Source organism: Pipistrellus hanaki (assembly GCF_964339955.1).
Source record: "Pipistrellus hanaki genome assembly, chromosome: 21".
Classification (NCBI taxonomy): domain Eukaryota; kingdom Metazoa; phylum Chordata; class Mammalia; order Chiroptera; family Vespertilionidae; genus Pipistrellus; species Pipistrellus hanaki.
Window position 1 is genome coordinate 7,258,065 of NC_140523.1, and position 18,671 is coordinate 7,276,735.

Consider the following 18,671-nt stretch of genomic DNA (forward strand, 5'->3'; position numbering starts at 1 on the left):
GTGAACTGAAGGGTCCCAGGTTCGAGTCCCGGTCAGGGCACATGCCCGGGTTGTGGGCTCCATCCCCAGTGTGGGGGCGTGCAGGAGGCAGCCGATCCGTGATTCTCTCTCATCACTGGTGTTTCTATCCCTCTCCCTTCCTCTCTGAGATCAATAAAAAATCTTTTTAAAAAGTGCAGTTAGCTGCGCCCTGCACACCTCCTGGTGCGATAGGGAAAGGACAGTAGCCACAGCCCTGACCGGTGTGGCTCAGTGGGTAGAGGGTGGGCCTGGGGACTGCAGGGTCTCGGGTTCGATTCCGGTCAAGGGCATGTACCTTGGTTGCGGGCACATCCCCGGTAGGGGGTGTACAGGAGGCAACTGATGGATGTTTCTCTCTCATCAATGTTTCTAACTCTCCATCCCTCTCTCTTCCTCTCTAAAAAATCAATAAAAAATTTTAAAAATAAAAAACTAAATGTGTGTTGTTTTTATTTATTTATTTTTAAATATATTTTATTGATTTTTCACAGAGAGGAAGAGAGAGGGATAAAGAGTTAGAAACATCGATCAGCTGCCTCTCGCACACCCCGCACTGGGGATGTGCCCGCAACCAAAGTACATGCCCTTGACTGGAATCGAACCCGGGACCCTTCAGTCCGCAGGCTGATGCTCTATTCACTGAGCCAAACCGGTTTCGACTGTGTGTTGTTTTTTTAAAAATAATAATAATAATAATAATAAAGGACAGCAGCCACAGCAGCCCCTCACAGGGAGGGCCCGGCAGACGCCAGTGGCTTTGGGCCCACAGATTCTGAAGTCGGGGGGGCGGGGGTCCCCCCAGCAGCCAGCCCTTTCCTTTGCTCCAGGGATGGCACTGCCCTGGCGGCCGCCCTCCTGGCTTGCATTCCGGAACGTTCTTGGGCACTGCCTCCTGGGCCACATCGGAGGGGGGCTCTCTGGACAGTCTGTCCTCCTGGGGGTCTCCTCTGGGCCCGGAGGCTCCTGCACACGCTGGGGGCCCAGGGCTGCTCTGGGGCTCAGGGTCTCTCAGCCCCGGGCCTTCCTCTGGCTCTTTCCCTCCTTCCCTCCTTCCCTCCTTCCCTCCTTCCCTCCTTCTCTGGCAATGGAGGTCCCTCTGCCTTCCAGCAACCACACCCTCCACTCTTTCCACACTCAGTGTCCGCCTTTTCCTCTCTCTCTCTCTCTCTCTCTCTCTCTCTCTTTCTCTCTCTCTCTCTCTCATTCTCTTTCTCTCTCTCTCTCTCATTCTCTCTCTCTCTCTCTCTCTCTCTATCTATCTATCTCTCCCTCTCTCTCCTCTCTTCCTCTCTCTCTCTCCTCTCTCTCTTGCGCTCTCTCTCTCTCTCCCTCCCCCCCTCTCTCCTTCCCTCCCTCTCTTTCTTTCTCTCTTTTCCTCTCTCTCTTCCAGTTAGGAGCAATCAAGCATTCAGGGGAGGGCAGCTAGGGGCGACCAGGCCAGCAGGGGAAGGCAGTTAGGGGGCAATCAGGCCAGCAGGGGAGGACAGTTAGGAGCAATCGGGCCTGCAGGGGGCCAGTTAGGCATTGATCAGGGGAGGGCAGTTTTGGGGATCGGGGGCCCCAGGCCTGTGTTCTGAGCTCATTCTCCTGGGGAGAGTGGGGGGAACTCTAGACATCGATGGAAGGTCTATCGGGGTCCCAGAGGGGCCGTATTCAAACCGGAACCCCCTGGCCAGTCCCTTGGAGACCCCCCCTTCACCGCCCCCCCCCCTTCCAGTCCCTGGGGACACGCTGTCACAGCAGCTCTCACCTCTGCCCCCAGCCCTCTCTCTCTATAAGGAGAAAAGCGAACCGATACCCTGGCCGCAGCGCCTGCACGGTTTTCCCCGCTGGGAACACGCACATGGGGAACCGGAAGCTCCCTGCGTGTGGAAATGAACTTGACAGCTGACAGCTGACAGCAGGGCCGGGCCAGGGAGGACCTGCTGGGCCTCTGGACAGCGACACCTTCTGGCCATATCGGGGAAGTGCAAGACCAAACCTAAAATGCTCCCACTTCGTGCATTTTAAAGGTTAAAAGAGCTGAAACTGGTGTGGCTCAGTGGATAGAGCGTCGGCCTGTGGACTGAAGGGTCCCGGGTTCGATTCCTGTCAAGGACATGGACCTTGGTTGCGGGCACATCCCCAGTAGGGGGTGTGCAGGAGGCAGCTGATGGATGATTCTCTCTCATCGATGTTTCTAACACTCTATCCTTCTCCTTTCCTCTCTGTAAAAAAAAAAAACAATAAAGTAGCCAAAACCGGTTTGGCTCAGTGGATAGAGCGTCGGTCTGCAGACTGAAAGGTCCCGGGTTCGATTCCCGGTCAAGGGCATGGACCTTGGTTGCGGGCACATCCTCAGTAGGGGGTGTGCAAGAGGCAGCTGATCGATGACTCTCTCTCATCGATGTTTCTAACTCTCTCTCTCTCCCTTCCTCTCTGTACAAAATCAATAAAATGTATTTTTGAAAAAATAATAAAATAAAATATTTTTTTAAATGAAATTAATAATAAAACAACAACAACACGTGGCTGGTCAGCTAGAGCTCCAGCCGCCCCAGAGCCAGAGGCAGGACAGGAAGGACAAGGAGACACCGTGTACCCCCCCCTCCCCCACTGTCAGCCGCGGCCCACAGCGTCTTGCTGGGCCCACGGGACACTGTCCGAAGCAGGAGGAAGCCGAGCCGAGGACCCCAAACTCAGAACAGGCCAGGCGCTTTATTGCAGAATTACAGACACGCCCCCGCCCCGGGGGCGCACAGCGCGGGACGCGGAGGCACCCGCCCTGCCCCGTCCCGTCGTCCACCAAGAAGCCCCCGTGTCCCTCTCCTGGCTGAGCCACATCGTGTTCCAGATGCCCCACCCCTGACCCTCTGCCATCCCCACACCGGCTCTGGGGGCTGGGGGCCTGGGACTGTCACTGCGGCGCCGGGGTGTCCGGCCCGGGCTCCGGGGCGGGCCCGCGCTCCACGGGCGGCCTGGGCACGTCCAGCATGGTGGAGGCCGCGCCCCGGGGGCTGCCGGTCACCAGCATCCAGTGGTTCCGGGGCATTTCCACGCGGTGGGTGTCCAGGTGGGTGTGGGCGGCCACCTCGGCCTCCTTCCCGAAGTAGCTCCTGGGCGGGGGAGAGCGAGAGAGCGAGCGGTGGGGGTTCCTGGCCGGAGCCCCGGGGTGCGGGGGCGGGAGTGGGGGTGCAGGGAGTGGGTGCGACAGCGAGCATGTCAAACTCACGGCCCGTGGCCCTCGCGCGGCCCACAGGGGATGTGTTTGTGGCCCGGCCGATAGAACGGTATGTAAGGAACATTTTAAATATATTTTATTGATTTTTTTTTTTTTTTACAGAGAGGAAGGGAGAGGGATAGAGAGCTAGAAACGTCAACGAGAGAGAAACATCGACCAGCTGCCTCCTGCACGCCCCCCACTGGGAATGTGCCCGCAACCAAGGTCCATGCCCTTGACGGGAATCGAACCCGGGACCTTTCGGTCCGCAGGCCGACGCTCTATCCACTGAGCCACACCGGCTTCGGCTGTAAGAAACATTCTAATTAAAAAAAATTTGACACTTAATTTTTACGACACCCTGTGGTGCATACTCCTATGTCATAAAGAGGTCCCAGCCAAAACCGGTGTGGCTCAGTGGATAGAGCGTCGGCCTGCGGACTGAAAGGTCCCGGGTTGGGTTCCGGTCAAGGGCATGAACTTTGGTTGCAGGCACATCCCCGGTAGGGGGTGTGCAAGAGGCAGCTGGTCAATGACTCTCTCTCATTGATGTTTCTAACTCTATCTCTCTCCCTTCCTCTCTGTAAAAAAATCAATAAAATATATTTTAAAAAAAATTTGTCACTTGATTTTTACGATACTCTTGTGGTGCATACTCCTATATAATAAAGAGGTCCCAGCCAAAACCGGTGTGGCTCAGTGGACAGAGCGTCGGCCTGCGGACTGAAAGGTCCCAGGTTCGATTCCGGTCAAGGGTATGGACCTTGGTTGCGGGCACATCCCCGGTGGGGGGTGTGCAAGAGGCAGCTGGTCGATGACTCTCTCTCATTGATGTTCTAGCTCTCTCTCCCTCTCCCTTCCTCTCTGTAAGAAATCAATAAAATATTTTTCAAAAAGAAAAAAGTAAAGAAAAGAAAACAGAAGCTTTTGTGTTTTTTGCGGCCACATCCACGCAAACCTCGTGTATCTGGCCCGTGCTCGCCTCTGGGGGTGGCGTGCTGGCTCCAGGTACAGCCTGTGCCCGGAAGCTTCACCCGTGGGCGAGGCTGGGGGGGGGGATCCCCACTGCCAGGGACACCCCCCCCCCCCAGGCAGGGCCTGGGGTGCCCCACAGGGCCCCATGGGACCTTTCACACCTGGGAAGCTCCGGGTGACAACATCCCAACCGGGAGGGCTTTCCTGCCTGGTGTCACAGTCTGATCAGAGCTGCTTTGCTGACGTCCACAGCCCCGCCCACGACCCCGCCCACAACCCCATAGCCCCGCCCACAATCTCATAGCCCCGCCCACAATCTCATAGCCCCGCCCACAGCCACGTGAAGCTCTGCCCCTGCCCACAGCCCCACAGTCCTCCCCACAGCCCTCCCCACAGCCCCACAGCCCTTCTAGCCCCGCCCATAGCCCAATAGCCCCGCCCATAATCCCGCCCACAGCCTCACAGCCCCGCCCACAGCCATACAGCCCTGCCCACAGCCACCATAGTCCCACCCACAGCCCTACCCACAGCTGCATGAGGCTCTGCCCCTGCCCACAGCCCCACCCTCAGGCCCCATAGCCCTGCCCAGAGCCCCACCCACAGCCCACAGCTCCATAGCCCTGCCCACATTCCACATAGCCCCGCCCACAGTCCCTATAGCCCCGCCCAAGCCACTATAGCCCCGCCCACAGCCACCATAGCCCCACCCGTGGCCCCCAAACACAATCCAATAGCCCCGCCCACAGTCCCGCCCAGTCCTCATAGCTCCGCCTACAGCCCCCAATAGCCCCGTTCACAGTCCCGCCCCACAGTCCCACCCCCAGCCTCACCCACAGCCCCATAGCCCCGCCCACAGCCCCACAGCCCCGCCCACAGCCTCACAGCCCCGCCCACAGCCCGTTGGCTGGGCCCCACCACTCGGTACCTTAAGAAGAGGTGGCGGTGGACGGCCAGGCCCCGGTTCGTGTGGCTGTGGTTGATGAGGATCCTGGAGTTCGCCTGTGAAGATAAAGAAAGGGCGCTGTTTGCAGCGTGAGTTCAGGCCTCCAGTTCCTAGAAGCAAAACTCTGTGAATGCGTTACATGTTTATTTAAATATATAGAGCCCTGGCTGACTTGGCTCAGTGGATAGTCCAGTCGGCCTGCAGACTGAAGGGTCCTGGGTTCGATTCCAGTCAAGGGCACGCGCCTGGATTGTGGGCTCGATCCCCAGTGTGGGGCATGCAGGAGGCAGCTGATCGATGATTCTCTCTCATCATGGGTGTTTCTCTCTCTCTCTCTCTCTCTCCCTCTCCATGTTTCTCTGAAGTCAATACAAATACATATTTTTTTTAAAGAATAATTAGTGTACTTTTATTAATAAATAAATAGCTGAAACCGGTGTGGCTCAGTGGACAGAGCGTCGGCCTGCGGACTGAAAGGTCCCGGGTTCGATTCCGGTCAAGGGCATGTACCTTGGTTGCGGGCACATCCCCAGTAGGGGGTGTGCAAGAGGCAGCTGATCGATGACTCTCTCTCATCGATGTTTCTAACTCTCTATCCCTCTCTCTTCCTCTCTGTATAAAAACCTCAATAAAATATATTTTAAAAATAAATGAATAAAGCTCTCTAAATGAAGATACATTGTTTTCCAAAAGGAAAAACAGACCCTAACATTTCTATGCGCTATGGCAACCACATTATCCCTGCTTTGGTGATGTTGTTTTAAGCACCTGGCAGTGCCATGTCAGGTTCTTTAATGTGATTTTTCTTTGATTGTTAGCTAGAATGACCATTTCCCCTGATTTTTTTAAAATATATATATTTATTGTTACAAAGAGGAAGAAAGAGGGATAGAGAGTTAGAAACATCGATGGGAGAGAATCATGGATCACTTGCCTCCTGCACGCCCCCCACTGGGGATGTACCCGCAACCAAGGTCCATGCCCTTGACCGAATCAAACCTGGGACCCCTCAGTCTGCAGGCCGACGCTCTATCCACTGAGACAAACCGGTTTCGGCTCCGCTTATTTTATTTATTTTTAATGCATTTTATTGATTTTTTAGAGAGGAAGGGAGAGGGAGAGTCAGAAACATCGATGAGAGAAAAACATCGACCAGCTGCCTCCTGCACACCCCCTACCGGGGATGTGCCCGCAACCAAGGTCCATGCCCTTGGCCGGAATCGAACCCGGGACCTTTCAGTCCGCAGACCGACGCTCTGTCCACTGAGCCACACCGGCTTCGGCGACAGATAATACGTTAAGTTTGTTATCTTAAATAGGCAGGACGCTGGCCCAGGGCACAATGTGTGTCCTCCTCCAAGCGTGAGGCGCAAAGAAGAAGAAGAGACAGAAACAGCATAAGCAGCTGAAACTGGCTTGGCTCAGTGGATAGAGCTTCGGCCTGCAGACTGAATGGTCCCGGGTTCGATTCCGGCCAAGGGCATGTACCTTGGCTGCGGGCACATCCCTGGTGGGGGGTGTGCAGGAGGCAGCTGGTCGATGATTCTCTCTCATCGATGTTTCTAACTCTCTATTCCTCCCCTTCCTCTCTGTGAAAAATCAATAAAATATATATATATATTTTTAAAATATATATTTTATTGATTTTTGTATAGAGTGGAAGGGAGAGGGATAGAGAGTTCGAAACATCAATGAGAGAGAGTCATCGATCAGCTGCCTCTTGCACACCCCCTACCGGGGATGTGCCCGCAACCAAGGCACATGCCCTTGACCGGAATCGAACCCGGGGCCCTTCAGTCCCCAAGCTGACGCTCTATCCATTGAGCCAAACCAGTCCCGGCAATAAAATATATTTTAAAGAGAAACAGCATGAGCAACAAGGAGCCCCCATTTCAGAGACAGGGCGAGTCTAGCCTCCTCCATCCCACCCCCCGGGCCCGGGCCCCAGCTCACCGGGACGGGCAGGCCCTCCCACTCCAGGCGCAGCTGGGGGTCGGGGTAGGCGGCCTGCCAGCAGCTGAGGTAGGAGTCCTTGTCGGTCAGGAACACCTCCTGCAGGAAGGACAGCCTGGAGGACCGCAGGAGGGTGCGGTGGTCGCTGGACAGGAACAGCTGGGGGCACAGCGAGCAGAGGGCCCTGGTCACTGGGTGCCAGTGTCTGGGAGAGATTCCGGGTCAGGGCACAGGCCCGGGGTGTGGGCTCGATCCCCAGGGTGGGGTGTGCGGGAGGCAGCCGATCCGTGATTCACATCATGGATGTTTCTCTCTCTCTCTCCCTTCCTCTCTGAAATCAACCCTATAGAATAGGGGTGTCGAACTCAATCAGAGAAGGGGCCAAAATCTAGAATCCAGCCTAAATCGCGGGCTGAATGGTTTACTGAACAGTCATAAACTGACAATGTCATAAACTGACAGCAGAGTGCAGTGATGACAGCGCGGTGCGGGCCACATTGCAAGGCCTGGCAGGCTGGATTTGGCCCGCGGGCCTTGTGTTTGACACATGTGCTATAGAAGAATGAGGTAATAGCCGAAAACTGGTGTGGCTCAGTAGATAGAGCGTCGGTCTCCGGACTGAAAGGTCCCGGGTTCGATTCCAGTCAAGGGCATGGACCTTGGTTTCGGGCACATCCCCGGTAGGAGGTGTGCAAGAGGCAGCTGATTGATGATTCTCTCTCATCGATGTTTCTCTCTATTCCTCTTTCTTCCTCTCTGTAAAAAAATCAATAAAATATATTTTTTTTAAAAAAAGAAAAGAATGAGGTGATATGCAAATTAACCCTCACACCCTCGCAAGATGGCTGCCTAAGGCCAGGCCAGCAGGGGGGTTAGTGAGGGATGACCAAACAACTGCACAAGCAGGATGTATGGGGCAACCAGGCCAGCAGAAGAGGCAGTTGGGGGCAACCAGGGCAGCAGAGGGCAGTTAGGGGTTACCAGGCCTGCAGGGCGGGGGCAGTTGGAGGTGACCAGGTCGTTGGGGGGGGGGGTAGTTAGGGGCAATCAGGCCAGCAGGGGTGGGGGCAGTTAGGAGTGACCAGGCCTACAGTTGGAGGTGACCAGGTCGTCGGTGGGTGAGGGAGGGAGGCAGTGAGGGGCGATCAGGCCGGCAGGCGGGGCAGGCAGTTAGTGGAGACCAGGCAGGCAGGTGAGTGGTTAGGAGCCAGCAGTCCCGGATGGTGAGAGGGGTGTCTGACTGCCAGCTTAGCCCCGATCCCCCGAGGGGTCCCTGTTTGGAGAGGATGCAGGCTGGGCTGAGGGGGCCCCCTGTGCATGCACGAATTTCATGCCCCGGGCCTCCAGTAAATAAATACATATATATATATATATATATATATATATATATATATATATATATATATATTTTTTTTTTTTTTTTTTTTTTTTTTTTTTTTAAATATCTGCCAAGCCGAAACCAATGTGGCTCAATGGATAGATCGTTGGCCTGCGGACTGAAGGGACCCGGGTTCCATTCCGGTCAGGGGCATGTACCTTGGTTGCGGGCATATCCCCAGTAGGGGGTGTGCAAGAGGCAGCTGGTCGATGACTCTCTCTCATCGATGTTTCTAACTCTCTATCGCTCTCCCTTCCTCTGTATAAAATCAATAATAAAATAAAAATATATTTTGCTGAAACCGGTGTTGCTCAATGGATAGATCGTCGGTCTGCGGACTGAAGGGACCCGGGTTCGATTCCGGTCAAGGGCATGGACCTTGGTGGCAGGCACATCCCCGGTGGGGGGTGTGCAGGAGGCAGCTGGTCGATGTTTCTCTCTCATCGACGTTTCTAGCTCTCTATCCCTCTCCCTTCCTCTCTGTAAAAAAATCAATATATATTTTTTTAAAAATTTGTAATAAAATTATATATATATATATATATATATATATATATATATATATATATATATATATATATATATATAAAGCTGCAGAGACACAGCCCACACCCGCCGAGCTCCCTGTCCACCCGGGAGGGAGCCACGAGCCCGCCGGGGCCCACGGCCACACGCCCCGCGCGGCCACGGGAGACTCACCGTCCGGTCCTCGCAGCCCAGCGTGATGCCCAGGCGGAAATTCTGCCCGAACCTCAGCACGTCCCCGACGGCCTCTCTGTCCACGCTGCGGGCGGAGGGCGGGCGTCACGCGGTCTCTCTCTGCATTGTGTGTGTGTGTGTGTGTGTGTGTGCCGCGCTGCGGACCACCTCCCCGGCCACGCGTGTTTCACGCGTGTTCACGCCCGAGCCGTGTCCCCGGACACACGCCGTGGGCCCAGCCGCCTCCCCGCGAGGCCAGGACTTCAGAGGAGACCAAGGCGACACGTCCGTAGGCACCCGGTGCCGTCCTCCCTCTGAATCCTCCGGGAAACGGGGAGGCGCAGCCAAGGACCTGGATTCCGCCCGCCCTGGCCGGTGTGGCTCAGTGGGTAGAGCGTCGGCCTGCGGACTGAAAGGTCCCGGGTTCGATTCCGGTCGAGGGCATGGACCTTGGTTGCGGGCACATCCCCAGTGGGGGGCGTGTGCAGGAGGCGGCTGATGGATGTTTCTCTCTCATCGATGTTTCTAACTCTCTATCCCCCCTCTCTTCCTCTCTGTGAAAAAATCAATAAGATATATTTTTAAAATGTGTAAAATTTGTACATTGTTAAAATATGTGCACAGATAAAAAAAAATAAACTATGGATGAGGACAAGGATGGGTGGGGAAAGGGCAGAGGGTGTGGGGTGGGAACCTGGTGGAGGGGAGCAACGGAGGGGGAGGAGAATAAAGAGGAACACCTGTAATAATGTAAACAATAAAGATTTTAAAAATAAAAAGATAGCCGAAACCGGTTTGGCTCAATGGATAGAGCGTCGGCTTGGGGACTGAAGGGTCCTGGGTTCGATTCCGGTCAGGGGCATGTGCCTTGGTTGCGGGCATATCCCCGGTGGGGGGTGTGCAAGAGGCAGCTGATCGATGACTCTCATCGATGTTTCTGGCTCTCTATCTCTCTCCCTTCCTCTCTGTACAAATCAATAAAATATATATATATATATATATATATATATATATATATATATATATATATTAAAAAAGATTTTAAAAATAAAAAGATAAAAATAAAAAAAAAATAAAAATAGAATTTGAAAAGTGGAATGAAAAAAATTTTTTTTTAATGTGGGAAATTTGTAAAACAAACCAAAACAAACAAAAAGGACCCTTTGCGGGGCCGCCGCCTCCAGGCAGCCCTCCGGGCTCCAGCCCCAGGACAGGTCTGCGCGGGGGGGGGGCCCCCGGGCAGCAGGGCCTCACCTCAGCACGGCGAAGGCGTTCCGGCCCACCGGGGCCCGGGCGGGCGCCGCGCTGAGGCCGCAGGGCAGCTCGAACCGGTCGGTCAGGCGCGCCCGGATCTCGTCGGGCGCCAGGCACAGGCTCAGGTCCCCGGGGAGAAAGCGCTCGGCCTGGGGCTCGGGGTGGTCCGGGCTCACCAGCATCACGCGGTCCCCGAAGTGCACGCAGCCGTCCTCCGTCACCGACAGCTGCACCTGCGGGGGGTGGGGAGGGAGGCGGCGCGATAAACACACACGGCGGCCCCGGCCGGTGTGGCCCAGTGGGCAGCGCGCAGGCCTGCGGGCGGAAGGGCCCCGGGTTCGAGTCAGCGTGTTTCCATTTATTTCCTTTTTTTTTTTTTTAATTTATTTTTAATTTATTTTTATTTTATTTTATTTTTTAAATATATTTTATTGATTTTTTTAAAAAATATATAATTTTATTGATTTTGTACGGAGAGGAAGGGAGAGAGATAAAGAGCCAGAAACATCGATGAGAGAGAGTCATCGATCAGCTGCCTCTTGCACACCCCCTACTGGGGATATGCCCGCAACCAAGGTACATGCCCTTGACCGGAATCGAACCCGGGACCCTTCAGTCCCCAAGCCGACGCTCTATCCATTGAGCCAAACCGGTCCCGGCTATTTTATTGATTTTTTTTGCCCCCCTCCCTCCCTCCCATACATACCCTCCCTCTCCAGAGTTTTATGTCCATTGGTTGTACTTATATGCATGTACACAATATTGTATTGATTTTTTTACAGAAACGAATGGAGAGAGGGATAGAGAGCCAGAAACATCGATGAGAGAGAAACATCCATCAGCTGCCTCCTGCACACCCCCTACCGGGGATGTGCCCGCAACCAAGGTCCATGCCCTTGACCGGAATCAAACCTGGGACCCTTCAGTCCGCAGGCCGATGCTCTATCCACTGAGCCAAACCGGTTTTGGCTATTTATTTCCTTAAAAAAACACTGCGGCCCTGGCCGGTGTGGCTCAGTGGGCAGAGCGTTGGCCTGTGGACTGAAGGGTCCCGGGATCGAGTCAGCGTGTTTCCATTTATTTCCTTAAAGAAACGTGTGGCCCCGGCCGGTGTAGCTCAATGGGCAGAGCGTCCGCCCGCAGACGGAAGGGTCCCGGGTTCGATTCCGGTCAAGGGCACCTGCCTGGGTTGCAGGCTCTGTCCGACGTGCGGGAGGGAGGCCGCTGATCCATGATTCCCTCTCATCATGGATGTTTCTCTCTCTCTCCTCTCCCTTCCTCCCTGAAATCAATAAAAATAAAAAATAAACATTTTAAAAAAAATGTTTGCCCTAACTGGTTTGGCTCAGTGGATAGAGCACCGGCCTGCGGACAGAAGGGTCTCAGGTTCGATTCCGGTCAAGGGCATGGACCTTGGTTGCGGGCACATCCCCAGTGGGGGGCATGCAGGAGGCAGCTGATCAATGTTTCTCTCGCATCACTGTTTCGAACTCTCTATCCCTCTCTCGTCCTCTCTGTAAAAAATCAATAAAATATATTGGGGGGAGAGAGAGAGAGAGAGAGAGAGAGAGAGAGAGAGAGAGAGAGAAGTACACTGAGTGGCCAGATGATTATGCATTCAGAGATCATCATCACCATCTGGCCACGCAGTGTGTATACACATATATATGCATATATATATATATATTAGAGGCCCGGTGCATGAATCCGTGCATGGGTGGGGTCCGGCCAGCCTGGCCAGGGGAAGGGGACATGGGCGGTTGGCCGGCCTGCCTGCTGGTCGCACTCCTGGTCGAGGGGACCGTTTGCACATGAGCCTTTTATTCTATAGGATGTGCACGAAGTGGCCGGATGATCATGTGTCCAGAGATCCCACCATCTGGACGCTCAGGGCGGTCTCTCGGTTGATGGGGAGGAATTTTGGGTCCGGCGTTTGGGTTTAAAATTACCGGTCGCAGAAGGAGATTCTTCATTCTTCTGTTCTTCTGTATGAGAAGCTCCCCCTTATCCCTCTTCTCCAAGAAGTCCTTCATGAGCTCCTGGTGAGGGAAACACACACACACACACACACACACACACACACCACATACCACACACATACACCACACACACACAACACATACCACACACACCACACACACCACATGCCACACACACACACCACACCACACACACACACACCACATACCACACACACACATCACATACCACACACACACATCACATACCACACACACACCACACAGACACACACACCACACACCACACACATACACCACACCACACACACACACCACATACCACACACACACACACACACACACACACCCCACATACCACACACACACATCACATACCACACACACACACCACATACCACACACACACATCACATACCACACACACACCACATACCACACACACACACCACATACCACACATATACACCACACACCACACACACACACACACACACACACACGAGTGAGGGCCAGCCATCGTCCTGCATAGCAGACACTCGGATTTTTCAGGTCAGAATTGAATAAAAAATTTGAGAACAGCCGAAACCGGTGTGGCTCAGTGGATAGAGTGTCGGCCTGCGGACTGAAAGGTCCCAGGTTTGATTCCGGTCAAGGGCATGCACCTTGGTTGTGGGCACATCCCCAGGAGGGGGTGTGCGAGAGGCAGCTGATGGATGACTCTCTCTCATCGATGTTTCTAGCTCTCTATCCCTCTCTCTTCCTCTCTGTAAAAAATCAATAAAATATATTTTTTAAAAAACAATAAAATATATTTTAAAAAAACAAGGGACCCCAAAGAAAGAGTGAGATGCAGGGCAGGCGGGACCTCCGAGCAGATTCCTGGGGGGGTCAGAGCGGGTGGGACGGGAGGGGGACTCTGAGGTGTGACTTGGGGGGGGCCCTCGCGGGTTGTGGGGGGCCGGGGGGGGGGAATCCCGGAGACACCCCGCCCTGTCTGCCTTCACCTCCTCCAGGTAGATGTCCTCGTTCCAGTTGCCCATCCGGACGCCGGGGCCATACAAGTTCCGCGCCATCCCGAGGCCGCTGCTGCTGCTGTGTTAGCGTTCCCTGTCGCCATGACGACCCGCCCGCCCTCCAGCGATTGGCCAAGGTGTGGGCGCCGCCGGCCAATGAGAGGCAGCGGCTCCGCCCCCGGAGCTGTTATGTCCCGCCCATTGACACGCCCATCGCCACGCCCCCAGTCCCTGCAGGGACAGGACTAGCTGGGCCCCTGCAGCTTTTTTCCTTTTATTTTTATTTTATTTTATTTTTATTTTTTTTGCTTCTTCCCTTTTAGAATCCCACCAGGAATGGTTGTCCAAGGAGAATACCCATAGCTCCAGCTGCACAGGGGCTTTTCTTTTTTCTTTTTTAAAGAACATGGGAGACAAAGTCCTTTATTTTTTTATTTTTATTCTTTTTTAAAAAAAATATGTTTTATCTATTTTGTACAGAGAGGAAGGGAGAGGGATAGAGAGTTAGAAACATCGATGAGAGAGAAGCATCGATCAGCTGCCTCTGGCACCCCCCTTACTGGGGATCCAGTCCACAATCCGGGCACCTGCCCTGGACTGGAATCGAACCCGGGACCTTTCAGTCCGCAGGCCGACGCTCTATCCACTGAGCCACACCGGTTTTGGCTGCAAAGGGGCTTTTCAAGGGCAACAGAGCCTGTTTGCAACCTTTAAAAAATATATAATAAAATAAAAAATATGCATACACCGAGGGGCCAGATGATGATGATCTCAGAACGCATAATAATCTGGCCACTCGGTGTATATCCTATAGAATAAAAGGCTCATATGCACATGGTCCCCTCGACCAGGAGTTCGACCAGCAGGCAGGCTGGCCAACTACCCATGTCCCCTTCTCCCCCTGGCCAGGCTGGCCGGACCCCACCCATGCACCAATTCATCCACTGAGCAAACGAAACCGGTCAGGGCTAGGCCTACTTTTTAAAAATATATTTTATTGATTTTTTACAGAGAGGAAGGGAGAGGGATAGAGAGCTAGAAACATCAATGAGAGAGAGACATCCATCAGCAGCCTCCTGCACGCCCCCCACTGGGGATGTGCCCGCATCCAAGGTCCATGCCCTTGATTAGAGCAGGAAGGCCTACTCTTGCTAGAATTTGGGCCACTAGCAAATACATACATACATATATATATACATATACATATATATATACATATACATATACATACATATACATATACATATACATATATATTTATTTATTTATTTTTTTTTAAAGAGAGGGCCTGGCTCTGACCGGTGTGGCTCAGTGGATAGAGCGTCAGCCTGCGGACTGAGGGGTCCTGGTTTGATTTCGGTCAAGGGCATGTGCCTTGGTTGCAGGCACATCTCCAGTAGGGGGCGTGCAGGAGGCACCTGATGGATGTCTCTCTCTCATCAATGTTTCTAGCTCTCTATCCCTCTCCCTCTCTGTACAAAATCAATAAAATATATTTTAACAAAGAAGGGAGAGAGAGAGAGAGAGAGAGAGAGAGCCTGTTTCTGCTCAGATCCCTCCGGCACCTCCCTCTGCACCCCCTCACCCTTAATCTCATCCAGAAGAAGGTGTGTGTGAGGTCCAGGTCTCTCCTATCTCCCTTTTCGGGAGCTGGAGCCCACGATTGGGCAATGGCGCCCCCGTGTGGCAGGTCCGGGTACAGCTCTGTCTCTGAAGGAGGACTTTCACAGTGACATGACCAGGGGCCCCTGGCGGGAGCCCACACCCTACCAGGGGGTGTCTGTTCCCAAAGAAAATGGTAGGTGGGGCTTCTAGAATGTACCACACCAGCCCTCTCGGTGGTACCCGCCGAGACGAAGAGCCAGGCACATGTTAGGCCCTGACCGGTGTGGCTCAGTGGATAGAGCATGGGCCTGTAGACTCAGGGGTCCCAGGTTCGATTCCGGTCAGGGGCATGGACCTTGGTTGCCGGCACATCCCCAGTGGGGGGCGTGCAGGAGGCAGCTGATCGATGTTTCTCTCTCATCGATGTTTCTAACTCTCTATCTCTCTCCCTTCCTCTCTGTAAAAAAATCAATTAAATATATTTTTTAAAAAATCAAAAAAATAAATAAAAATAAAACCCCAGGCCATACGAAAAACATGGGAGGCCGGCTGAAGTGGGAGAAACACAAAATGGAAACTTTTCCCCCTTATGACTTTTTATTTTTAATATATATTTTATTGATTTTTTTTTTTTTTTTACAGAGAGAAAGGGAGAGGGATACAGAGTTAGAAGCATCGATGAGAGAGAAACATCTATCAGCTGCTTCCTGCACACCCCCTACTGGGGATGTGCCCCCAACCAAGGTACACGCCCTTGACTGGAATTGAACCTGGGACCCTTCAGTCCCCAGGCCGATGCTCTATCCACTGAGCCACACTGGTCAGGGCATGTAAACTGTTTTAAGTGCTTTGCCTGTGTCGTGTCATTTCTTTTCATCCCCACACATCAATGACAGAGGCTTACCATTTCATCAATGGTCAAACAGATGCAGAAAAGTGAATTATCTATGTATATAAGAAGGGGGGAAAGCTTTAGAATTATGACAGGTGTGAGGAGAAAAATAGAAGAGAGGGTTGCATGACTTAATGTCCAATAAAAGAGGTTTTTAAAATAAGGGTTTAGGACCCTGCCCGGTGTGGCTCAGTGGATAGAGCGCCGGCCTGTAGACTCAGGGGTCCCAGGTTCGATTCCGGTCAAGGGCATGGACCTTGGTTGCGGGCACATCCCCAGTGTGGGGTGTGCAGGAGGCAGCTGGTGAATGTTTCTCTCTCATCGATGTTTCTAACTCTCTATCCCTCTTCCGTCCTCTCTGTAAAAAAAGTAAATAAATAAAATAAAATATATTTTAAAAATATAATAGCTGAAATCAGTTTGGCTCGGTGGATATAGCGTCAGCCTGCGGACTGAAAGGTCCCAGGTTCGATTCTGGTCAAGGGCATGTGCCTTTGTTGCGGTCACGTCCCCATTGGGGAGTGTGTAGGAGGCAGCTGATGGATGTTTCTCTCTATCCCTCTCTCTTCCTCTCTGTAAAAAAAAAAAAAAAAAAAAAAAAATCAATAAAATATATATTTTTAAAAATAAAAAATAAAATAAAATAAACATATAATAATAAAATAAGGGTTTAGGGCCCTCCACCAGTGTGGCTCAGTGGATAGAGCGTCAGCCTGCGGACGGAAGGGTCCTGGGTTCGATTCCCGCCCGGGTGGCAGCCTCCATCCCCAGGTGGGGGCGTGCAGGAGGCAGCCGATCCGTGATTCTCTCTCCTCACAGATGTGTGTGTATGTGTCTCTCTCTCTCTCCTCTCCCTCCCCCTTCCTCCCTGACATCCATTAAAAAAATCTATTTTTTTTTTTTTAAATAAGGCTGTAGGAAAACCGCAGTGACCTCATTCATGCGCCTGACCGCTGGCCTCTGGGTGTAGGGCCTGCTTCCTTCCTGCCCAGTTCTGGGCCCTAAGAGGCTCTCCCCCACCTCCCGCCCCCACGCCCTCCCTGCAGGCCGGGCTATTTGTGGAGCCCATTTCCAGGGGCTGCGATGCTCGGGCCCCCACCCACCCCCAGACCAGGACCCAGATCCCCCCTTTGGGGACCCCCCTCCCCGGGGCCCCAGGTCCCTGCAGGCCCCTGTCCTGCAGCCTCCTCCCTGCACACACCATGGCAGTATGGGGGGGGGGTGGTCCCCGGCCAGGGCCCCCCACGCCTTCCCCTGGCTCCCTGGGCCCCCTGGGGTGCAGCCCTGGGCGGGGTGGCTCTGGGCCCCGCAGATAAGTGTGTGCAACACATTTCCTCTTTGGGAGGAAGCCACACCCCCTTTCCCAGCGGGGCGAGGGCCCTGACCCCCCCCCAGCACCACCACCACCACCTCCACCACCACCTCCACCACCTCCACCGCTGCCTCCGCCTTGGACACTGTGGTGGGAAGTGGCCACACCCAGGCTCCCCACCCCGGGACAGGGGACGAGGGGGGGGGGGCTGTCAGCCTTGGGAAGCTCAGGGCTGGAAAGATAAACATCCCCGGGATCCCTAGCTCCCTCATTGTTCCTGTCCTCAGAGCTGCCTGCTGCCTTCAACCACCCTTTCCTCCCCCAGGACCCCACCCTCCAGGAAAACAAGACAGAACTACTGTCGGGGGGCCCCTGGGAAGGCCCTGTTTCCCCGAAAATAAGACAGTGTCTTATATTAATTTTTGCCCCCAAAGATGCGCTAGGTCTTATTTTCAGGGGATGTCTTGTTTTTCCATGAAGAAGAATACCCTTCTTTCTTTCTTTCTTTTTTAAATATATTGTATTGATTTTTAACAGAGAGACAGGGAGAGGGATGGAGAGCTAGAAACGTCGATGAGAGAGAAACATCGACCAGCTGCCTCCTGCACACCCCCCACCGGGGATGTGCCTGCAACCAAGGTACGTGCCCTTGACTGGAACCGAACCTTTCAGTCCGCAGACCGACGCTCTATCCACTGAGCCACACCTCACTATTTCCTCCAAAGAGCCAAGGGAACCCCTAGAAATGGACCAGAAAGGGGGAGGGGGAGAGAGAGAGAGAGAGAGAGAGAGAGAGAGAACATAGTGAGTCTCCAGTGTACCCTGTTTCCCAGAAAATAAGACAGTGTCTTATATTAATTTTTGCTCCCAAAGATGGGCTAGGACTTATTTTCAGGGGATGTCTCATTTTTCCATGAAGAAGAATACGGCACACATTCATTGTTAAATGAACATAAAGGAAATTTATTACCTGTATACGGTACGACAAACCAGACACACTGTGAATCCTACAGCATCAAGAATCGACTCATTTATTCAATGGCAATCTTGTCATTATCTTCTGGAACATCATCCTAATCATCCGATTCCTGAGTTTCCTGGTGAGTTTCTTGTGACTCCATTTCTTTCAGAATCAGTGGACCAAATCTCTCATGGTTAGCCTATGGGGGGGGGGGGGCTTATTTTCGGGGGGATGCCTTATATTTCACTCAGAAGGAAACCTGTAAGTAGGTCTTATTTTCGGACGATGTCTTATTTTCGGGGAAACACGGTATCAATGCCGATTTCTTATCTTTTTTTTTTTAATATATATTTTATTGATTTTTTACAGAGAGGAGAAGAGAGAGGGCTAGAGAGCCAGAAACGCCGATGAGAGAGAAACATTGACCAGCTGCCTCCTGCACGCCCCCCACTGGGGATGTGCCCGCAACCAAGGTACATGCCCT

General features: G+C 53.1%; 1 protein-coding gene across 1 annotated transcript; it reads right to left on the reverse strand.

Annotated features, from left to right (window-relative positions):
• Positions 1-2,700: 2,700 nt before the first annotated feature.
• Positions 2,701-13,521, reverse strand: CFAP161 (cilia and flagella associated protein 161). Its single transcript, XM_084869286.1, has 7 exons — positions 13,409-13,521; positions 12,372-12,461; positions 10,423-10,655; positions 9,169-9,253; positions 7,092-7,250; positions 5,121-5,194; positions 2,701-3,116 (listed from the first exon to the last, which is right to left on the reverse strand). Exons 1-7 carry the CDS (start codon positions 13,475-13,477, stop codon positions 2,918-2,920), a joined length of 909 nt encoding a protein of 302 aa, XP_084725412.1. The 5' UTR covers positions 13,478-13,521; the 3' UTR covers positions 2,701-2,917.
• Positions 13,522-18,671: the final 5,150 nt, after the last annotated feature.